This window comes from Schistocerca serialis, chromosome 9 (assembly GCF_023864345.2).
Source record: "Schistocerca serialis cubense isolate TAMUIC-IGC-003099 chromosome 9, iqSchSeri2.2, whole genome shotgun sequence".
NCBI lineage: Eukaryota > Metazoa > Arthropoda > Insecta > Orthoptera > Acrididae > Schistocerca > Schistocerca serialis.
Window position 1 is genome coordinate 340,670,628 of NC_064646.1, and position 24,556 is coordinate 340,695,183.

At 39.6% G+C, this 24,556-nt stretch overlaps 1 protein-coding gene across 1 annotated transcript in view; it reads right to left on the minus strand.

Moving 5' to 3' along the window:
* The window catches only part of LOC126419907 (phosphatidate cytidylyltransferase, photoreceptor-specific), a 111,858-nt gene that overhangs the window by 37,765 nt on the left and 49,537 nt on the right, over positions 1 to 24,556 (minus strand). Inside the window, 1 exon segment of the mRNA XM_050087189.1 lies at positions 16,023 to 16,225. Coding sequence (XP_049943146.1) covers positions 16,023 to 16,225 — 203 coding nt within the window.

A 24,556-nucleotide genomic window follows, 5' to 3' on the forward strand; every position in this document is an offset into this window, starting at 1 on the left:
ACCTTTTCCTTACGTTGTTGATATTCCAACCTGTGGTTTCCACTGTTTGAGTTTGCAGATTTCTGTATCACATGCCAAAGTAATGGTGTCATATTGCTTTCAGATGGTATCACCAGGCACCTCTAAACTATTAAGTCTGCCAGCAAAGGTTTAATAACAGAAAAGTACTCATCACGTGTTCAGACATTGGTTCTAACTCTCAATTTCTAATACCAGCAAGGCATATAATCAGATCAGGAGAAATCACCATTGGGATAGACTGTGTCAGAAATATTCCAGAAAGGCTGCATATGGAGCTCGATTCAAAAATAGTATTATTTAATGGATACTAAATTGTCCGAGATTAATGCTTTTTGTCTACTACTAAAATATTTGTTAATTGCTGAGTTGATTGCAGATATTGTATTAAGTTGCAAAACAAAGTTTCTAGAAAGAATTGTGTTAAAAGATATTATGTTCAACCTTATTTTACTCAAGATGTGGTACTCCTAGTCTGCTTACATATTGCCTTCAGCAATTGTGAATATATGCCCAACATACTTTGCATGAGAAGGGAGCATTTAAATGTTTAGCACTCTACTGTCTTTCTGGGCTGCGCCAATTAAACAGAGTTAAGCAACTGTTAAAGCTGGTATTTTGTTGGGGTTTGTTGGGTCATAATTCACAGCTTTTAGTAGAAGCTAATAACTTGGATGGAAATTCTATTGCATTTGATATCCCATTGTACCAATCCACACTGAGTGGCATGAAAAATTCAACACTTCATTTTCTTACATCATATTTTATTTTACATTTTTTTATTTTAAATTTCAGTCACTTTTAAGACACTAATCTACTATTTTACGGAAAAATATTCTTTTATGGTTCCATCTATGTGTTTAACATGAAAAAAAGAACACAATTATAAATAAATTAAGCAACAGATGCTGAAGTAACACAAATGGATTCACGCTTCAAGCAAATTATGAGAAAGCTCATGAAGGTAACAAATGTCTTGTCTTCTACACTGTAACATCTTTCTCCACATCTTCAAAAGCATTTATTACCCCCTCTGGCACCTATCACATCATCCACCTTTCAGGCATGCTCCTGAATGTTGCAATGTCCTCTTGAGGAACCATCTCCCACCCTTTCAGGAAGGTCTCGTGTAGGTCCTGTAGGGGCTCTGAATGATGCCCAGCTGCCCCCATACATGCGCAATACGATTTAAAACAGGGCTTTAAATAGGTCAAGCCACAGCACGAACCTCTGCTTCACGCAATAATTCTTGCAAACTTTGGGTGTGCATTGCCATGCATTAGAGTAAAGCCACCACCAATAAATGGAGAAAAGGCTAAACAAGCAACAACAGGATTTTCTCCACATATTGATCTGCAGTAATGCTCCCATGCTCCATGAAGACCAAATCTGTCCTGCCATTCATACTGACTGCTGCCCACGCCACCAATGCACCACACTGAAAAGGCTCCCTGGATGAGAAAATGCAAGGTGAATAACTTTCCCCAGGCATTCTCCAGATCATCTTTCCACCATCATGTGATTGCAGGCCAAACCACGACTAATTGGTGGACTACATTAGCTCCCACTGTTGAACTCTTCATCTGCAATATTACCATAAGGAATGTAGTCGAGCTTTCCAATGCTCTCCAGTAATTTCTAGGCTTGTAGTGGGGCTTCTGGATTTAAGACTGGCTTCTTATAGTCTTCTCCAGACAGTTCCCTCACTAACAATGACCTCCTCGAATTTTATGGGGTCTTATTTCGTGCTTCAACAGCAGTCGTGAGAGTGACGGTTTGATGATTGAATAGAACTTCAAAGATGGAAGACATGGTCACCTCTTGCCGACATCACTCCATCACTCCTCTTGGGCCTAATCCTGTTTTCCTTGCATAGTCACTAGTTTCCCTGTACCTTCTTATGGTTCAGGAAATCATGGAAGATGTAGTTCTCAACATTTTTGGTACATAATGCATGCTGTGACCACCTTCCACCAAAGCAACTGCTTTGTAGCACTTTCAGGGTTTAACAAGATGTTTATTCCAGAAAGCTGGCTGTGGTAATCACAGAAGGTGTTAAACAGACGTGACTGAAATGGGAACAATATAAGGTACAACAGTAAGCTCTAAATGAGAGAGGAAACATTACTACCTCATATACAGTGATTGGGTTTCTGAGTTGTGCAGGAAAAAAATTACAGCTAGTGTAATAAACAATCAATGCTTTACTGTTTCCTCACAAAGCAACACCAATAACATATTCCTCTTAAAATATAGGATAAAGTGCTACAGTTTCATCAAATGTATAATTGCATATCATTTGTTGCATGTTGTATTTTCATGCTGGACTGAATATTTAAACCAGAAAAGAGCTTTCAATTAAAAATGCATTACATATCATAGGTGAAGGAAACAGTTAAATTCGTTACAAGTGATGAGAACAAGTGCATTTACATTAAAGGTCTCCATGTTTAAGGCGAATAGCATAGCCATAAAGTCCAAGAATGATTTAGACATTTATAACAAACCTTCCTCCAAACCTTTTCTCACAATTGATAATACTGAAATATTCACAGAGAATATTTTATTGGTTTTATTACTAATAAAACAAGAACTAGCTGAGCACTGAATGTACTTCAGCAGTTCACAACATTCATTGAGAAACAACTGCTATAAAACTAAATTCGTACATTGTTTAAACAATGATCATTACTAGCTGTGTTTGAAGAAACTACTTTTAATGTAAATTTGTGCAATGTTTAAACAATGATTTAACATTACTAGCTGTGCTTAAGCAAACTGCTTTTAATGTAGTAAAGTTAGCAGGAAATCCACTGAAAAATATTAGAAAAGGAATAATAAGGCAGAGTGATGCCTTGAACTCTGGCCAATGTTACGATCCTATGTTGCAACCACACCAATTTGTAGAGTCACTGTTGGAGGGGTACCTACGATGTACAGTTAACAGTTCTGGCTGAAGCACGATAATAATGTCTTTAGTGTCTGCATGGGTGCGACAAAGCTGCTACTCTACACCATCACTGAGGGTATTTCACGGACCGATGATGGATCAATAGCAACTGGGAATGAGAACCCTATGAGAGGAACTCGCCATGTGAGATAATTTATGGGAAGCAGAGTATCCAAATCCGTGTAGATATGTGCATGGCAATGAACTCAGCATGCCGCTGGCACAAGCAACTAATAACTGAGCACACGACAACAACACTCAGTATTAAGCACAAGGTAAGTGCCACTGTGATTGAGCTCACCACGAGCACTGTCCTGATTCAATTCCACAAGTAAACACTTATATCAGCAGGTCTGCCTATACTGTGCAATACATGCACCCTTCATGACAGGTTTCTGAACTAGACTGCTCTGTCTATGCCAGCTCATTTGCCTCCATCGTGATGTCTGCTGGCTTCACCCTGAAAAAGCCACTTGGGGCCAAAAATGGCTAGGCTTGAGCCTCAACCTCCAGTGCACAACCAGAGAGGGTGCTGGAAAAGCCGGCAGTGGACTGATGAGCGAAGGAGGCACTGTCAACACTGCCGGCTCTGTCAGAAGGATGAAAGGGCATGGAGGTTGTGGGAACAACATATCCACCAACAGAGGTGGGGACAAGGCTATCTCCAACAATGATGGGAGGGAGGGGGGGGGGGCACAATTGAAATCCATGGGCTCCACGTCGGCAGGTGGATGTGCAAGCCTCATTTGGGCCCAATGTTGCACAGGTGGCAGGAGGATGGCAGATGTCAGGTAGAGGGGGGAGGGCAACAGGGAAGTGTACAACTGCAAGTGGGAGTCCACCACTAGAAAAGAATTGTTATCAACCCTGGTTGCTCAGTTGACTGGAAACTGTTGTAGTGATGCTTCAACACGACACAGGCGTAACTGATTTGCATGATGTGTCAGCTGCTCTGCAGCGACGTCAACCACAAACAACGCTGACCTTTGTGGCCCATCATGATACCCAGCAGCCAACCCTGCCACTGGTCAAAAGACTGGGCTCAAGCAGCAGCCCTGGGAGAAAACACAGTGTTCTGTGGTATGTGACTCAGAGTGCAACAAATCTGAGATAAGACATGGCTGGTGACCACGCAAAAGTGCTGTAGGACCGCATTTGTTAGTACGTCTCACCAATTACGTAGCCAGGAAACTCTACAATGCATCTTTAGGGTGAAAGGCAGACACAAACTACTTCATTTGGGATTTGAATGTGTGAAAAAATTGCTCCACTTCCAGGTTGGAAGCCAAGTGAAATGGTGCAGCAGAAGTTAGATAAATGATAGACCACTGTGAATGCAGAGGTCTTTAAACACCTGTGAAACAAATTGCCTTGTTTATCGGACATGAGAGTCTTGGGAGATTCCTCAATGGCAAAAATAACCAACAAAGAGTGAATAGTGGCAGTCGAAGACATGGGGGACAGCTTGGCTACGTACAGGAAACAGGAAATCACACTGACTACCGACAACCATATGCTGCCAAAAAATTAAGCAGCAAAATTAATGTGCACCCTGTTCCATGGGTGGTCCGGGCCAGCCAAGGAGGGAACTAGAGTGGTAGTGCAACCTGGTTCTGTACACAGGCCTCACAGGTCCATGCTAGATGTTCAACGTCACGATTAATAGTAGGCCAGCAGATGTGATGTTATACCAATATCTTCACGCAAGTCATATCCCAGTGCAACGCCTGAACCAACTGGAGTACGCAAGGACACAATGCCAGGGGATAAATGGTCGAGAACATTACTCCTCGATGACAAGCATGAGGAGAGTCCCTGATCAATGATTAACTGATTACGTAGGAAGAAAAATGTATGCCAAGCCTGATCTGCAACCAAAGAGACGTACTCCAGCCAACCCAACTGGACAGTTGAAACAAATTTATAGAAAAGCGAGTCAGTGGCCAAGGTGGTCAGGACTCTGCTTATTGTTAACGTAAAATCTGACATGGTGTCATGCAAGGCACCATCCCCCACAAACACAAGAGCCTCCTGCTCATTGAACTCTGGACTGGGCCCCAGCAATAGCCGTGAAAGATCATCAACACTGGCACGCTGGGTGGTGGAGTGGTAACAAATTTCATAATTATAGTTACTGAGAAAGAGTGCCCACTATTGCAATGGATGGTCCTATCCGGCAGCTTGGAATGAGGGATAAATAAGGAAACCAATGCCTTGAAGTCGGTAATGAGGAGGAATCTTGCCCCCATATCTTTTTCCACATGCGAATAATTACACTGTGCAGCAGAAAGCTGCTTTGGTGCATAAGTGATGGGCTGTTGAGTGGTGCTCAGGTCCGATGCGACACTGCGGCAGGAATGCCATACTGGGGCGCATCACAGGCCAGAGTTAATGGTTCACCCATAAAAAGGAAGTCAAACAGGGAGCTAAGCACAAACACTGCATGAGACACTGAAAAGCTCATTGCCAATCTGCAGACCAGACAAACTTATTGCCCTTCTGGCAAAGCCAGTTAAGAGGCTGGCATTGAGCATGGACCAGGGAATGAATTGAACATAACATGGCACCTTAGCAAAATAATACTGGAGCTCCTTAAGGTTCTTGGGCGCTGGCAGGTTAGTGGTAGCTTTAATGTGGCTGTCCATAGGGATGAGACCATTCATTCTAAGCACATGACCCAAAAAAATATACCTTTGAGGAGAAAAAAACTGCACTTTTTCAGCTTGCAATGAAGACTATTCTCCTGGAGGTGTTGGGAAACTGACTGAAGGTTTCATAAACACTCCTACCGAGTAGGGCCACGATCCAGATTCCTCAAGGTGATTGACACAACAGGGGATGTCCTGATTTGATTGCTACAGATACCAGGCATGAATTCCCAGGGCAGATGAGATTCCAAAAAGCAAGCGATTAAAGTGGTGAAGCAAAAAGGGGGCACTGAGAGCCAGGAAAGTCTGAGGAACTGCATTCAATGGCTACTGCAGGTAAGTATCGCCCAAGTCAATGTGGGGGGGGGGGATTACAAATCCTTGACACATTGCATACTGACCATTAGTCTAAAATCACTGGAGAGGAATACAGCACCCGTTAGGCTTCTGAATCACCACAAAAGAGGTTTTCCACTGACTCAACAAAATAGAGCAAATGCCATCTTGATCCAGCCAATGCTGCAACTCTGCCTTTACCTTGTTATGCATGGTGCAGCGAAAGGGGTATGGGCAACAAAATTTAGGTACCACTGATGGCTTAAGAGAAACATGTGCCTTGAAATTTTCTGCCCAACCCAAGGTATTCTCAAACAGTGAGCTGTATGAGTGCAGTAAGGAGTCTTAAATCATCAAAAAGAAACAACTGAAACACTAAAAGCACTTTGTCAGTGACTTGAAATCCAAAAACAGAAAAAAGCATCGAGCCCAAAGATATTATGCACCAACGCTGACCTGACCACTAACAATGCAAGTTGCCTTTTCACATTCTTGTAACATGTGGAGATGAAGAATTGTTCCCGCAGAGGAATGCACTGTTTACTATAAAACACAAACTGACGGAGCACCCACTGCAACTCCGGGCACCCCAACAAACTGTACAGATGTAAAAAATAAGGATGACCGACACTCCTGTATTATTTGAAATTCAAATTGTCATCCTTTGAAGTGTAACTTGTAGTATGAATGTAACCACATATTTCACTTCTTCCTAAGACACCGATGAAAGATATTTGTGGGGAAATCTTATTTAGAAAAGTATGTAACCTGTCACTTATTTCTGTGGTAAAATTCTGAGAGCTTCTGTCATAAACTTGGCTTCATAAAAGTAGTCAAACAGTGATCCGTATACCTGACATTGTAATTGTTTTATGAGAGGAGCAAGATAGAGAAGAGTTTATTACGAGTGGTTACACAATTTTGTAGTAGCTGACATAGATGTGAGCTCTCTTATAGCTCTCAATCCTCTGCAGGTGGAGAAGCCACATAGTACAATGAGTGGCACTGCATAGCAGGTCCACAGCATCAATAAACTATGGGAAGGCAATCATAAGAAAATAATCAAGGCAAAAGTTATCATGAAGAGCATTAGGGTGACAGATCATTAGTGGCTTTGTTGACTCAGTTACAACTCATAACCTGAGTCCTAAACACTTGGTGCCCAAAATGAAGGATATGGTTAAGAGGCACTGAAATAAGACAGCTTTTGTGATACTAGAAGAATTTTCAGGAAATATGACACTGCCAAGAGCAAACCAAGTAAACGGTGAAGAAGAGACAGACAAGTAAATGCTGTAGTGTGTCACCCAATGTAATTAAAATATTTAAGAAGAAGTAATTTTGTGATTTGGCAAAAACCAAGTAAGTGTGAATTATCACAACAGAAGAGAGAAACAAGATTAGTTGATCATAGCAACAAGGTTAACAACAAGAAATATTTACATGTTGAAATAACTGTCGAGACATGAGTCAAGAAACATTAATTCAAAGCAACAGAACATTTCGGCATGTTTGATACACTGCATCCCATTCATTCATATCAAAGGTTCAGAAGTAGGCGAAGACCATCTAGAGAAGTGCAGGGTGTCGTCAATAACAAATAAAGTAACAAACATAAGAGGAATACTGTGACAGCAGGCGTTTTATTAGATATTTTCATATATGCAACTTATAAAATTGCACGGAACATAGGTCAAAGTTTTAAAAGGAGTTACGAAACACATGTTAAGGGGTACCCAGATAGAGTCAATATACTATGGAGAAACAACTTCATTATTATAATGTGAAAGGAAAAAGGGTTATAGGCTGTCCATACTGTCAAAGATTTACGATGGGTTGGGCCAGATTTTGGGTAAGTATTTGGGAGTGAAGGTTTTACTGTGGTGAGATTAAAGAAGTATTCACACAGTATTTTTCCAGAGAATAATGTGTGAATGCAGCTCTTACAGAGGTCTGAAGCAGTGATGGTTCGTCACACTTTTGAAGTGACAACTCTTGAAATTTTTGTTTTTGGACATGTTTGACTTACCACAGATCTGACACTTAAAGTACTGGAAAGTGGTGTAGATTAAAACGGCAACTCTGAACTCTTTATGGTAAACAAAGGTTGAAACTTTTGCATCTAAATAAAGTGGTGAACTTATGTTGTTACAAGCTAATATACGGGGGTTACCTTTGACTAGGAACAATGTAATCACGATGGAGTGTGAGCGATCATGACATGTGGTTCACATGAGTTTCTTATGATGATGCAATGATATGTGAGCAAAGAAATTGGCTGTTATTAATAATAATACAGTAAAATAGGTAACGGGGAAAATAATTTACTACTGTAATAAACAAAAACAATTTATTGTTTAATCAGTAATTGCTATTAAATTGAACAAATTATGTTAAGAAAGAATGAAGATAAGGATTTGATACCTTTTATCAACTAAGCTGAAAACAATAAATATATAAAACTGGAAATGCAAGCTGTGACGCTTACCCTTAGTAAAACAAATGATCATTAATTACAGGGTGTATATGACCCGGGACAACCGGGAGATCTGGGAAAAACCCGGGAATTTTTTCATCCGGGAGAAAACCAGGAAAAACCTGGAAATTTTTTAGAACTCCGGGAAATTTTCATTGTTTTTGTTTTCAGTTAAATTTTTGTAACTTTGATTGGTAAGAACCAATACTCTAACAAAGGATATTACTTTATTCTCCTACTGCAGAATAATACTGCAACAATACAAAATGAACGAGAGAAAATAAAACTTAAATTGCAAAGGAAATGTGTCATATACAACAACAAAATACAGTGCTCATACAAGCGTCTACCAACAGCAAAATGTGTCAAAGGCTTTATGTAGACTATGCAATGGCATATAGCCAGCCTCAAATGCTTGAGAGGGGAGGGGGGGTGGGAGGAGAGGGGGGGGGGGGGCGGGGGGTGCCAATATCTAGTATTGCCCTGGTTCGGAAATATTGTAGATCTGGGGCTGATGCGCAGAGCAGTCTGAGTTATAGTGGGGAAGTGGGTAGTCTCCACGTGACCCATGTTTACATTTAGTGATTTTGCTGTTTCCTCTTTGTTTACTGCTCTCACGTCAAATGAAAACAAAACTTATTTCTGTGGCCGGGAGCTATCAAGTGAATTAAAATACATTCACATAATTATGGAAATCTAAAATATGTTATTAGTTTCAAATTTTATTTTATTTCCACCTTTCTGACAATCAAGCATTAATTGCCTTGTAGACCAATGAAGTTATTTTTGTCGGTTTGCTAATGAAATTTGGCTTTAATAAATCTTTTCTGCTGAGGCAGTCAATGTATTTGAAACGTAGTGTTTAATTCCACACTATTGGCTAGTTTCAACTGTTCACTGAATTTCAAGTGCACATTTTCATCTTCTAGAATGTATGACATTGTACCATAATAAAGAACCAAACACTAGATAACACAGAACTGGTATTCCAAGAAAATTTACATCCCGAAAACCACACTGAAAAGCTTAATAGCAGTTCGAGGCCTACTTCATTGGGAATCTGAACATACAAATGTGCACTTTAAATGTGCACATTTTAGTATGGTTCACGAAATTCAGATGCTCTTGGAGTATCCACTGATGTCTTGTTTCTTTTATGACATAATGTAAGATCTTTTAATGTTTAACACATACGAACACACAGGCCTCCAACGTCATCGTAGCTGCGCAAGCACGGTAGTGCCTGTTACCTGCTCTCTCTGGCAACTGCTGAAACAAACCTATTTCTAACAGGTCACGGGAATATATTGCGAATTGTGGTATGAAAAGCATTACTTTGGAAGTAAACTTCATTTTACGCAAGCTGAACTATGTGCGAGAATGTACGATGAATTTCTTACATCACAGAGCGTTTGAATCTCATTTAAAAATCAACTCTTTAATGACAAGCCATTTAGAAGAATTTCGAGCCCAGAAGATCAGACATTTATGTCGTTATTAAAACTTTACTGGCACATTTGTGTGATATATCTTAAAGTGTAAAGCGTGCAAAAAAGATCAACATGTATGTGAAAGTTTAGCTTCTCTTTGCAGCGAATTAACCTTAAAGACCGATATTATATGTGAAAGCTTTGCTCTTCTTGTAGCAACACAATGTATATTAATTTACACCATTAACTTTTCCTGTTTGTATGTTCACACTACTTACAGCAATGTTGCTATCGGCTGACTACACCACATGCCCTATGTGCTGAATATACTCTGGCATTGGCTGGCCAGATCATATGACATGAGGTACGACTGGCTTACAAAAGCGCATCGCAATCTTAATTTCAATGCTTCGGAAAGTAACATGCGGTATTTGGTGGAATTCGAATTTATACTTTTGTAATATGTAAATATGCAACATACATGTGGCTACACATCAAAGATCTTTCCAAAAAGTGTTTTTTTTTTCCTCGAGTTTCATTTTCCAAAGTGCTGGGAAACTCTACGTCCGTGTATAAAACCATAACCATTCAAAGGCTTGATACGTTTTACAGTTCTGTGGGAAAATATACTGTCACTTAACAAGGAAAAAGTGTGTTTTCACCTGGAAGAGAGTGTGTTTTTAACCAGGAAATCCAGGAAAATCTGGAAATATTTTCCCTGTCCGCGTATACACCCTGAATTAAAAATGACTGATTTAAGATGTGTGAGTGCACATGCCCTGATGTATGGTAAAATGAAACTGCATTCAGTCTCATGAGATATTAATTTTACCAGTGATGAAAATTTATCTAAATTCATGGTTATAATATGATTATAAGTAACTAATTAAGTTATTTCACATGGCATCTTTCATCTTAACGGGGGCATCTGTACTGTAACATGTTATTATTTAACCATGTTTCACTTCTTATTTAACCGATGAAAGACATACAAGGGGAAATGCTATTTAGATAAGTATCATAAAGAGAACTTCTCGCTACCACACATTCATTTAATCTACGTACATACGTCACGAAAGGAATGCTAGCACAAAGCACCAACATGGCACAATGATGATCGAGTGTCTCCACCTGTGATAGAGAGGTTGTGTATTGGAATGCACAGAAAAAGACAAAATGGTAACAATGGCTACCATTCCAAAACAAGCAAAGAATGTCTTGTAATCTGTCACTTCTGTGGTAACATTCTGAGAGCTTCTGTAACAAGCTTGGCTAGGTAAAAGCAGGCGAACAGTGACCTACATACCTGACAGTCTAAAGTTGTTTTATGAGAGAAGCAAAATACAGAAGAGTTTATTAAGAGCGGTTATGTGATTTCACAGGTAGTTGGCATCGGTGTGAGCTCTCTTACAGGCCTTGACCCGCTGCAGATGGAAAAGAAGTCACATGGTACACTGAGTGGCACTGCATAGCGGGTTCACAGCATAAAGAAACTACGAGAAGGCGAGCATAAAAGAATAATCAAGGTAAAAGTAATCATGAAGTGCAACTTCGTGATAGATCATTGGGAAATTGTTGATTCAGTTACAACCCATTACTCAATTCCTAATTCCTAAACACTTCGCCATCCTTTAACAACATCAGCACAACAGACTGGGGTGACATGTGCAGTGCAGTGAAGAGAGCCCCAGTATCCAGGGAAAACACTTGGGTGTCGGACGAGACTATCGGGGCAGGACAGCTGGGTCACCCAAAAGGCAGAATGAGAACGATCCTGAGGATTGGAAAACTGGCACAAGCAGGAATTACAATCCTGTGAGAGACATGAACCTATGGACGAAGGGGGCAGCACTGTGAGCCACTGCAGCAGAATCGTCAACAGAGACAACATATTGTGACATGGTGGGAGACGAAGCCACCTGGGGTACACGATAGGACACCTAATTGAGCCACCCACCAATTATCAGAATGTATCTCACTCACTGCTGGCCTAAGCTCATGCAATTCCACAATTTGGACATCATCAGCTGCAGGAGGGTTGGACAAGGTCAATTACCTAGTCTGTAACCAAACAATCACATCACAAACAAGTGAGTTTGTATAAGTGATAGTACATTTGGGACACCCAAAATGACACTTGCATGAAAGAACCTGCAAATAGGCATTCCAGGCTGAATACAGCTGCCACAGGTGCTTTTAGTGTTAGTTGAACTGCTATCATTTCGCAACCACATGGGTTTGATAACCAAAATACAAAATAAGCCACCAACAAAGCCTGGGAAGTTTCTCATGCTTAGTAGAGTTCTTCAAATTTTGGACAATTTCATATAAACCTGTATTCTCAGACAACAAGAAGACGACCTTACCAATAATTGACAATGCACCTTAACTGGCAGTGCAGCAAGAAGCGGCAGAGGTAATCCTCCCACCATTCTGTAGACTCATCAAAACTGACAAACAAGGGTGGGGACAGTGAAGAAAACTGCCTGCGGGCACCTGGCCCAACCCAGTGGTGAGGCCAGCATGCGAAATGAATTTGCATTATGATTTACCTGCACCTGCATTTGCCGCTGTTGCTACTCCTGGTCTGCAGTTGCTGCTACGCCTATAGGAGCATACATGCACTGCACCTGCCAGCATTGCAAAAATGACAGATTCACTGTGGCCCCAAGTTAACATTTCGAGAAACGGTTTTGAAAAAAGAAAAGAGGTGTACACGGCTAAGAATGTTCTTTGTCACAACTTTGGTATCTCCGCAGGTGAGACAATGCCACTACTCTACACTGTCGGCACGGGTGCATCACAGGCTGACGATGGTCCAATAACTGGGGACCAGAATCCCATGGGAGAAAACAAATTCACTGTGTGAGTCAATCTACGGGAAGCAGAACATCCAAACCCATGTAGAGATGTGCACAGTAATAAATTCAGCACACAATTGGTGCAGGCAGCTAACAATGAAGCACACGTCAACACTTGGCAGGAATCGCAAGGCGAGGTCTGTGATGGTTCAGCTCGGTGTGAGCACTGGTCCACTCCGGTTACTGCCATCGACAAGTAAACACTTCCACCAGTGGGTCGCCAGTACTACAGGATGCATGTTTCCCTCCATGGGAGATTTCTGAACTACTCTGCAGCTCTCCCCATGCCAGCTCATCTCCCTCCATTGCAGTGTCCACTGATGGTGATACTAGTGTCGATGGCTGATTGTAGCAGTGTTGTCAAGAGTGTTTTCTGATAATTTAGATCAACATTGAACTTAATTCCACTGATCCAAGTTTCTGTCACACAACAAAACAATATCCTGAACTCCAGTCAGTTTCTCAACTAGGGTCGAAATCGTTCCCAGTCAGTGGAGTTTACACAACTAGCTGTTGCTGATGTTTCCATTGTTCTTCTTGAACAGTTCACTGTAACTCACTAGCCTTACACTTTCTTTCTTCTACATTCCAGTCTGGTACAAAGATGGGAAAAATTTTTCTGTTTTATGTTCCTTCTGCATCCAAGTAATGGTGCCATAAGCTTCGTGAGAACATTTCAACAAAGGCTTGATTCACTGTTTAATGTTCATCACTTACCAGGTCGTCTGGGAACTCAATGAAAATAACTTAATGTCTATGTATGCTGCCAATCACAATTTTAAGCCATATGTATCTGCTTGCTAGCCACATATTGCATAAATTTACATCTAGTCTCAGTGGGAAACAGATATTCATCAATGCTGAGGTTCTGTCTTGGTCAGTAAAGCAGGGACTGATTTTCGATGAAGTCATCCCAAGATACTGACATCAAAGTAAATTGTTTTATCCATCTTACTGAATTTAGTTCCCTGAAGTCAAACTGTACAAATTTCATTATGCCTCTAAATGAATTTCTTCACATTATATCACGAAGAAATGATGTCAGCAATTTTCTATTCAACTCTATTTCATTGGGAAAAATGACACAGGCATTCAAAATTGCAGTGAATGCATCTAGCTCACAACTAGCCAAGAAGTAGCAGCACTGTGAGTTCTAATGTTTATCTTCACAATGGCACTGGTCCTGCTACAGAGAGTAAAAAATTTTGCTTTTGCAATCTTCCAAGTCCATTCAAGATATGATTCAAAATATCTTATTCTTTCCCAAATTCTAATTGGGCCACAAGAATTGGCGAAGACAACCAATATCTTCACCTTCTTTCCTGTCTTTCTCTATCACACTGAATGCCATCCCTTCCTGAATGCTAGAAGAGAAAGAGGAGTTTGTCTTGTTGCTTTAACAATTATTGTTGTAGCTTCTCCAAACACACCAAAACTAATTTCAGTGCCTAGCCAAGGTGCAGCGCTGCTAGAATGTAGTCGGCCTGAACAATATAGCCATGCGTGTGTGTGTGTGTGTGTGTGTGTGTGTGTGTGTGTGTGTGTGTGTGTGTGTGTGTGGTGTTAACTCAGAAGACACATTTGTCTGAAAGCCAAGTAACGTTTTCTGTCTTGTTTATGGAACTATAGTCCTCTCAATGTTTCAACTGTATGGTAAGTTTTTATCTTTACTCTTTCCATTATACATATTCCAGCAAGCAAGGACTTTCCAGCAGCATATTCTTATTAATAAATAAATTCTTATTATCTACATTTTTTTTTAAATTCCTACATGATGAATGTTTCTTTCTACCTTTGTATCTACTTTTACTCTGCATCTTACAATTCCATATTCACTCGTAATTTGAAATGGTACAGGAGCACTACATTAAGTAAAATTTTTGGGCCGTATCTGTTGTTCTTGTTTATCTTAAACAATCGAAACATAATATGACATACTAAGTTGTTTGAGCCAAACACTTACCTGAGAAGATACACCATATAATTGTATCTTGGCAATCAGTTTCAGCTGTGTCTGCCAGATTAAATGATGTAAAAAATGGAAAGTCTAAGACAGAAAACAACAATACCAGAAGGATAGATTGCTGCTCACCACAAATAGGCTTAGCATCAAAGGCAGATATAATGAAACGAATGATAGAAATATTCTGTCTTTCAGACGAAGCCCTTCTTCAGAAATTGAAAATTCACAAACATTGACACAACAACAACAACAACAACAACTTGCACATGGCCACTGTCTCAAGGCCTGTCAAGCCTTCTGAAGAAGGGCTTTCTCCAAAAGCTGAAATATTTCTAGCATTCTTTTTTCATTGTGTCTGTCTGCGACCCAGTGCTCCTCTATGTAACGAGATTAAGTGATGTGTAATTTGCATCCGCTGTCATTACTGCTTAGTAGATTAATGAAGTGTTGTTATAAAAATATTTGTTCAAATTCCAAGTTTGCTTTCGACTACCTACCATCTTTCTACTATAGGAAGGATACTCTTTCAGTGCATTACACTGGAAGTTGCTATACAAATGATAAAGTGTGGATATACAAAGTGACAGTAACTGGAGTGAGAAGAACAGATAATACAATGAAACAAAATGATAGCATGAGAGGAATGAGTGAGAAACTCAGCACAAGCAAATGGTGTGGGGAATGGATTAAAAGAAATTTATGACAGAACGGCCCAAAGTAATAATGAAAAAATGTAGAGAGAGTTAAAAGGTTTCACCAGCAACACAAGGCATGTCTCTGTCTCTCTCAGCTTGACAATCTGATGAAGTTTCTCATCCTCTCTTACAACTTTTTTCTGATGGTTGAGCCTACAACTTTTTCTTTCCTCTATTCTGGATTAAAGAAACTCACTGATGCCTTCCTAATCCCATTTACTTGAGTCTGTGGGATTGCTACTATTCATTAGCCTTAAATCACTCTCCATGTAATTTAATTTTTTGCTGCCTTTTCCTGAATATACACACAATTACATTATGCTGTATTTATTTAGGTACATGCATCTGTTGTATTTATCCAGTTACTGTCCACACACATTTTCTGTAACACCACTTAGCAAACAAGTGACTGGTGGAAATGCGAACTCCATTTTGCCACAGCATTTCTACCAATTAGAGAAATAATATCTCTGCCCAGAATGAGACCACAAATGTGGTTAAGTTGCTGCTGACATCTGCAAGGTGATGTTGGCAATTTTAAAAGTTCAATGACAAGCCAATTAAGTCCTATGGGACAGATGTGTAAGACAATGTGCATGGATAGTATATTTATTTACAACTGAGATATCCATTTTGTTGACTTACCAAATGAGTCCCTCAAAAATGTTCTGCAGGATGAGGTAGCTTTGAGTAACAACAATCAATAGCACAACATGTGTCCAGGCAAACAGGGAGAACTGCCGCATGTAATACTTCTTCACGAGAGACAATACAAACCAGATGAAGCCCACTAAGTACAATGAGAATGAGATGAAGCGGTGGTATGTAACGAGAACTCTCAAATAATCCTGTAACAGATTGGTGACATTTGCTTAATTTGTGATAAAAAAATAAGAATACAAAAAAGGAAGAATATGAAGAAAATAAATAAGAAGTAATTTGTTCATGTCAACTCTACATATTAACATGCATTCAGCTTTAAAGAGAAAAAATTTAAACATATAAGGTACTACAAAGTTTTCGCCACAGCTATATTTGTATTAAAATTTCCTGGCACATTAGAACTGTCTGCCAGACTGGAACTCGTAGCCAGAACCTTGTCTTTCATGGGCAATGCTCTTACCGACTGAGCGCTCTGAACAAAAAAAAAAAGGGGGGGGGGGTCAAATAGCTCTGAGTACTATGGGACTTAACATCTGAGGTCATCAGTCCCCTAGAACTTAGAACTACTTAAACCTAACTAACCTAAGGACATCACACGCATCCATCCCTGAAGCAGGATTCGAACCTGCGCCGTAGCAGTCGCACGGTTCCAGACTGAAGTGCCTAGAACTGCTCAGCCACACCGGACGGTGAACATCATCATCTACATCTATACCGTGCGAGCCACTTTGTGATGTGTGTACCATTGTCACCCTTTCCTGTTAGATTAGGTTATATTCAGTTTTCATTCCACAGACTCAAAATTAGATGATTGTCATAGCATCTCGCAGAGTAACAGATGAAAATAAATATGTGTGAAATCTTATGGGAATTAACTGCTAAGGTCATCAGTCCCTAAGCTTCCACACTACTTAATCTAAATTATCCTAAGGATAAACACACACACCCATGCCTGAGGGAGGACTCGAACCTGCGCCGGGACCAGCCACACAGTCTATGACTGCAGCGCTTTAGACCGCTCAGCTAATCCCGTGCGGCTGTGTAACAGATGAGAGGTTATTAATGTACACAAGAAAAAGCAACAGACCCAAGATGGAACCTTGAGGAACACCGCATGTAACTAATTTTAAATCGATGAAGACTGACTGCTTACCACACATGTATTTCGCAGCACAACTCTTTGTTTCCTGATAGTTAGGTAAGACTTGAACCATTTCTCAGCACTGCCGGTGACATCACAATATTCTAATTTACTTAAGAGAATGATGTGATTTACACAGTCACAAGCTTTTGACAAGTCACAAAAAATGCACCTAATTTGTTGTCTAATGAATTAAGTACATTCTCACTGTATGTGTAAATAGCTTTCTCTATATAGAAACCCTTAAGGAACCCAAACTGTGACTTGGACACTACATTATTTTCAGTCAAATGCTTAAGGAGATGCTTGAATGCAATCTTTTCAAATATTTTTGAAAAAACTGGCAAAAGTGAAATTGGTTGATAGTTTGATGGTACCTCTTTATCTCACCTTCTTGTAAACAAGCTTAAACTACAGCGTATTTTATCCATTATGGGAATTTTCTACTGATATGAGATTGATTACACAACTAACTTAAGATAGAATTCAACTCGCATGAGCACTCTTGATTAGCTTCTTGATATGTTATCATAAACACTAGAATACTTAGCTTTTAAGGATTTTAATGATGGCTGGGACTTTGAGAGATGTGAGTGTCATTTCCATTTTACTGAAGTTACTACATTCATCTGTGAAAAGCTTAACAGAACTTCTGATGTCTACTATTTCATTCAATACTTGTGAACAGTAAAGAACCTATCACAATCCCTTGGGATGTGCCTGAAGTCACTTATATCTGAAGACATCTCTCCATTGAGAATGATATATTGTGTAATGTTTCCTAGAAACTCTTCATTCCAATCACACAGTTGGTCTGATAATCTGTACACTCATATTTTGTTCAATAGGCGGAAATGCATAACTATATCGAATACCTTACAGAAGTTATGGAGCACGGCCTCTACATGGGCACCCGCATCCACTGCCTTCTGGGTCTCATGAACGAACAGCTGGTTTTCACACAATCATCATTTTTGGACTCATATTAATTCCTATATAACAGGTTTTCAGTCTCTAGAAATATTATCAAATGTGAGCATAAAACACGTTTCAAAATTCTACAACTTACAGATGTCAGAGATACAAGCCTATAGTTTTGCAATCTGTGTGACAACACTGCTTGAAAACAAGAACGACCTGTGCTTTTTTCCAATCAGGAATACTTCACTCCTCCAGAGATCTATGGCACATTGCTGCTACAACAAGGGCAAGCTCTTTTGCATACTCTATGTAGAATTGTACTGGTATCCCAACAGGTCCAGTGGCCTTCCCTCTATTGAGTGATTTCAGTTGCTTTTCTAGCCAATGGTTATTTCTATATCACCCATTTTCTCATTAGTATGATGATTTAAACGAGTTACTACAGCGCAACCTTCCTTTTTGAACCAGTTTTGGAAAAAAGATGTTTAATATTTCGCTCTTTTCTCTGTCGTCGTCCACTACAATGCCATTATGAATTCGATAGACGGAATTTTACTTTAAAATTCAGTGACCACATTACGCTTGGCTCCCCTTGTTTTAATTTTGGCTCCATTTGGTTTTTGTTTGTCTGTGGCTATGTTGTAATTTGCAGTGACTCACAACCTCCCCTCAAAGATTTACTTCGGCCAGTAAATTTCCGCTACTTTCCAAATTTCATAGAATTGCTCCTGCATACCTTGCAGGACTAGCACTCCCGCACTACAAGCAAGGGTATTATGGAGAAATGGCTTAATCATAGCACAGGGCATTGCTTCTAGAATGAAAGTTTGTTTCATCACTTGGGAAGAGCATTGCCATGGCATGTTAGGTGCTAGCTTTCCAGTCAGCACAGTTTTAATATGCTAGAAAATTTCATAATAGGGCACATTTCACTGCAGAGTGCAAGGTTCATTCAAGATACATTTCTATTGGTTAGTGAGTTAAATCCTTAAAAAAATTAGTCTTTAAGGCACTATTGATTCTTCTGGTCCAATGCTAGTCCACATCTTACTAGACTTTAATATGGTAGCTACAGCAATTTGTTGTAGCTATCACACTTTAACAAGTTATTGGTTCTCTACTAATATGGAAACAGTTCTCCAAGATACACATTTAAGGAGAGGTACTGGCAGAATTAAGATGTGAAAGCTGCTCATTAGTTGTGCCTAAGTACCGTATTTACTCGAGTCTAAGCCGCACTCGAACCTAAGCCGCACCTGAAAAATGAGACTCGAAATCAAGGGAAAAAAATTTCCCGAATCGAAGCCACACCTGAAATTTGAGACTCGACATTCAAGGGGAGAGAAAAGTTTTAGGCCGCATCTCCAAATCGAAACAAAGTTGGTCCACTGTAATATGAGACAATTTAGGTCGAATGAATGACGATACAGCTACAGTAGTTTGGTTCGAGTCGTAAGCTTAGCAGTTAAGCTTTACCAGGTAGCCATTGCTATGCGTCAGGCGCTCCGTCCGTACTTATACGGGTACCCTCCTTTTTCACGTGCTTCGTCTGGTTTGAATTGATTGCTTATTTTTCTTTGATCTGATAAGCGCAGTTTTCTTTGTTATAGGTGTTTACGTCACTCTACGCTGAAAATGCATTACTGTACTGTGTCATGCATTGTTTGTCGTACTCTGATACTGCGTATTTACGGCCTGTCGCCGATCGCGGCATGGCTTGCTTTTGTGCGCGCTACCGCCGCTTACAAATAAGAAAAAAAGAAAAAGAGAGAGAGAGGAATCGTCTCATTAGCGAAACAATGTCAAGAGACTGCTACTTCTTGTTACTTACACTGCTGCTTCCTTTCATAATGATCAACAAGAACCAAATAATAGACTGCGTATGATAGAAGATGTTCTGAACGAGAGTTTAGCGAAAATTTTTCTCCATTTGAAAATCTTTGCAGGCGCCTCTTTAGTACATTACATTCTGCACAGAAATTAGAGTCATCTTAGATTTAAAAATCTAGTCAATTGCCTCGCTTCATTTCTGACTGTATCACTGTTTAGCACTGTTTAGAATAATACGAATATAAACATGACATGATATGTATATTCTTCCGCGTTGGCTGTTGTCTCACTCTAGTTTTGTGGTTTATTACGCAGACAGGATTTAAATGAGATAGCAGCAAACACAAAACAATACATGGCAAAATGTTTATATTCGTATTATTCTTATGGTGACGAGAATACTACATGTGATTCGCAATTTATAAAAGTTCCTATTAGCAACCATCTCTTCTCACAGATAGGAAAAAATTCAGAACGGAGAGTTGACCATATTGACAAACATCCTAAACATTCTTGCCAGTCCGGTTTTCGTAGTACATTGAAATGCTGCTACATTCGAAGATGAACAATACGGAATTTGTATTTACTTCGTTGGATAATGTACGAAAATGCAGTGGTCGAAACTCGGCGCGGAGAAAAAAAGCTTGTCTTCCACCTTTTTTTTTAAATTTATTTACTGACGCAGAGGTTTTGGCGCCAGTATTTATCTTTGTGCCTGCAAAGGATGCCTGTGTAGCGCTACATATATTCGATGGCAGAACTAAGTTGTGGCTGCACCCACCGACATTTTTAAGAACTTCCACTTGCTTTGCACTCGATTCTAAGCCGCAGGCGGTTTTTTGGATTACAAAAACCGGAAAAAAAGTGCGGCTTAGATTCGAGTAAATACGGTAGTTCAGTTGGTAAGGACATTGCCTACAAAAGACAAAGATCTAGTTAGCGTCCCTTCCTGTCAGGAAGTTTTTTATACTTTCCGAAGTGCATCAAAAATAGTTCCAAAAACCAAATACATACAGGGGTCCTCCTTTGATAATTTCTGTTCAGATGACACTAGAACTTATAAGCCAAAAGTTGTATGCACTTATAATATCATTTTTGTTAAGGCAATGAAAATACAAAACACAATCAAAATATAGAAAGAAATGAAGGCAAATGAGGTGATAAAGAGACTGAAATACAGAATCTACAGAAAAGCAGGCAAGTACAGCAGTCCAATCTTTTCAGTTTAGTTTTCAAATCGTACAAAGAATCAATATTTGAAAATTGAACCAATCCCAAAGTTAATAAAAACTGACCTCCTTAATTTTCAATAACTTCAGTAAAGCAGTCAGCAGGCAAAATTTTTGGTCCAGTGTTCAGCTGAATTCAACCATTTCTTCTTTTTTTTTGTTTGTTTCTATAACTACTTGACTACTTGCAGTCACTGCATTACAACTATGTGACTCCCCACTTTGTAAATATGTATTTTTATATCTCTATTTTGCTTCCATTGCTCATTCACTGCTTTTCTGTGTACATCATGCAAAAGGCGCTGGTGGAGGTATGACATAGACCTCGTGTGCGGCTTTCTCAGCTAAAAACATTGCCCATGCAGTGTGACTGGTATGATCTCTGTCAACTGTCCTCACTAAGACTGTCTGAGGTTTCAGATCTGATTTAAGTATTTGCTGGGTGTGACCTAGCCTGAGACGGAAGTGTGAACACAAAAACCAACATGGTATGTCCTAATGGCTAATACATGATATCCTGTAGATTTATTGGATATGGTTACAAATCAGGCCTAGCCAAATAATCTCCATCTCAGATGCAAAGCAGGACGTGCCCAGCAGTTACAAAATACACAAGAAACACAACTATTTCTCCTTTGTCTCCCAATGGCTGCATCACAAGAAATGGTTTTGTCAGATAAACTGCCTACAAGGACCTTAAGTATACCTTGTTCACAGCAGTGTGATGCAGTTTTGTATCTGAATATCACCTGTCACAGTTCACAAAGCTCACAGTGAACAACTTCAAATTCAAAGGCCCTTCACCACTTCTTAACAAATTGATATCCAACTTGAACAAAGTCAAGCCAATGGAATTTTCTCCTGTGGTATCTGTCTCTTTCCTTCTTTTATTCTTTCTCTCTCAAAAGTCCGATGGTGATGCGGTAAGAATGGGGGAAATATGTTTTGAGAAAAACTGGGAGTCTCTGCACGTTTCTGGACGTGTACTATAGTCACATGTGTGATGGTTACCTCCCTGAAACACTGTTACTGCTCAGTGACATGGTTCTGTGTGTGATTCTATGTAGGCTCATTTAATATTACAACTACACCCACTTGGGGAAGGCATTAGGAAACATGGTCTGAAATATTTGATCAGAATGGTAACTGGCACAACGAATGTGAGAACTCTACTGGATCTGATTGATAACAACACAGGATAAGAAAGAACAGCTACTGTAACCCTCGAGGTAGCACACACTACCATTGATTTCATTGCTCTGAGTGGTATAAAGTTGCAGTGAGAACAGTTTATTGCTTTTTTGGCTCTCTGCTTAGCATGACATCTTCATCACTAACACCTAGTTCTATCTACATAATTCTTTAAGATTACGTGGCTGCATTTGTACTTTTAAACACTGGCCTCTTACTGACTGTTATCAGCCAATAATGCAACAAAAAATATGCTGTGATCACAAAGATTGCAAGGAACACCGTAGACAGACCCCAAAAGGATTAATTGTTATCTCAGGCTTCCTACCCATTAAAAGTCCTTCTCCCTCAAGGTGTAAACCTGACATATTGAAACTTCAAAATGAAACTGTCATCACAGGGTGAAAAACTCTGAGTCTACCTGGCTCATCATCGAGTCAAAAACACAAAGTAGTTTTGGAATGGACTATACATTGAAATATTATTCAGTAGTTTGCTTTGAGAACTGGTAAAAGTGAAACTGGTGTGAATACAGTGACAAGGAAATTTTAAATCTTATCAATGCCTGAATGGAGACTATCCATCTTCTACTCAGAATCCATTCTTTACGAGGAAGACAGTATATTTTCAAGAGCTGAAACACAAATAACAGACAAAAAGAAGGGAAGTTACACAATGTGAAACCAAAAAAATGGCTCTGAGCCCTATAGGACTTAACATCTATGGTCATCAGTCCCCTAGAACATAGAAATACTTAAACCTAACTAACCTAAGGACATCAAACAACACCCAGTCATCACGAGGCAGAGAAAATCCCTGACCCCGCCGGGAATTGAACCCGGGAACCCGGACATGGGAAGCGAGAACGCTACCGCACGACCATGAGCTGCGGACTGTGAAACCAAAGATCTACAGAATTTTTATGCATTGTTCAAGACACTTTAAACATTTCTGATCTTCACAAATCACAGAAACAAGAAAAGACTCGCTTTTGCCCTGGCTGTTACTGGATGGAAACAAAAAATATATAAAATGCACCATTTCTGTACTTGGAGGATTAAAATAATTTTGGTGAGTTAAAGAGCTGAAGCCATTGTTTTATTCAAGCATTACTAAATTTCTAATCAAAACTGAGGCAATTGCCAGTGTCCAGTGCATCTGGAGAACTTTTAACATTGAGCCACTTTTAAGGAATCTTAAAGGGTTTCTATTTTAGCCTGAAGTGGCAAAAAAGGTTGTTAAGGTAGAGCTTATTACTAAACCATAGCTCTTACGATGCAGATGACTTTCTTTGACTAGTTTCACAGCTTGCTTCAACCTCCACAACATTGGATGGCTGCACCACCTTTATTCAAAAGGTTTAGAAAAGCTCTTAAAAACCTGGAAGCAATAAAGACTTCTGGCCTACATACTACTACTCTAGAACTGTTTCAAAGTGGAGTATTACTCTCCAATAGCAGAACCAGCTGATATGATAAATGCCATAATGTCACTATACTTAAGAGATATGATTACATAACTGTGGCAATTACTGTGGTGTCTCTGTTCTCAGTGAAAGTAAAAAAAATCTATACTTGAATCCTGTTGAACACTCTTCAGAGGGTTAAAGAAAAAATACTTCCAAAGTTTAAGTGTGCATTTTGCTATTCTAGAAGCACAACTGACATGATATTCTGGGTATACAACTGCAAGATAACTGGAGAAAACACAAAAACTTCTTTTCCTAATGTTCTATATCCCAAAAAAGACTTTAGAAATGGTGCCTAGAGATTTTATGTGGATACATTTTAGCTGCCCTGCTTTTTGTAGTTTGTATGACTGCATTACTGGCCTGGCTCTATACCAGAAGTGATACCTCAAAGTAATTTCCCACAACAAACTGGCTTAAACAAGGTTGCATATTGTATCTATACTTTTTGTCCCTCACTCGATGAGCAGGTTTCATGAGACATCATCTATCAGGAACTGTGGTGATGGAAAACTTTTTAAACAAGCCAGCAAATTACTTCCTTGACAAAGCCTCTGTAGTGAGATCACTACTGACTGATGACCTTGAGTTGGTCATGACAATCTATTTGAACAAACTGTACAAGATGAGGAGCAGAAATCCAAGAAAGGTAGTGTTTCAAGTCCAATAGTATGTATATAGGCAATATTAATAACTACCTGCAAGAGAGAAACATTTATTCTGACATGGCAACAAT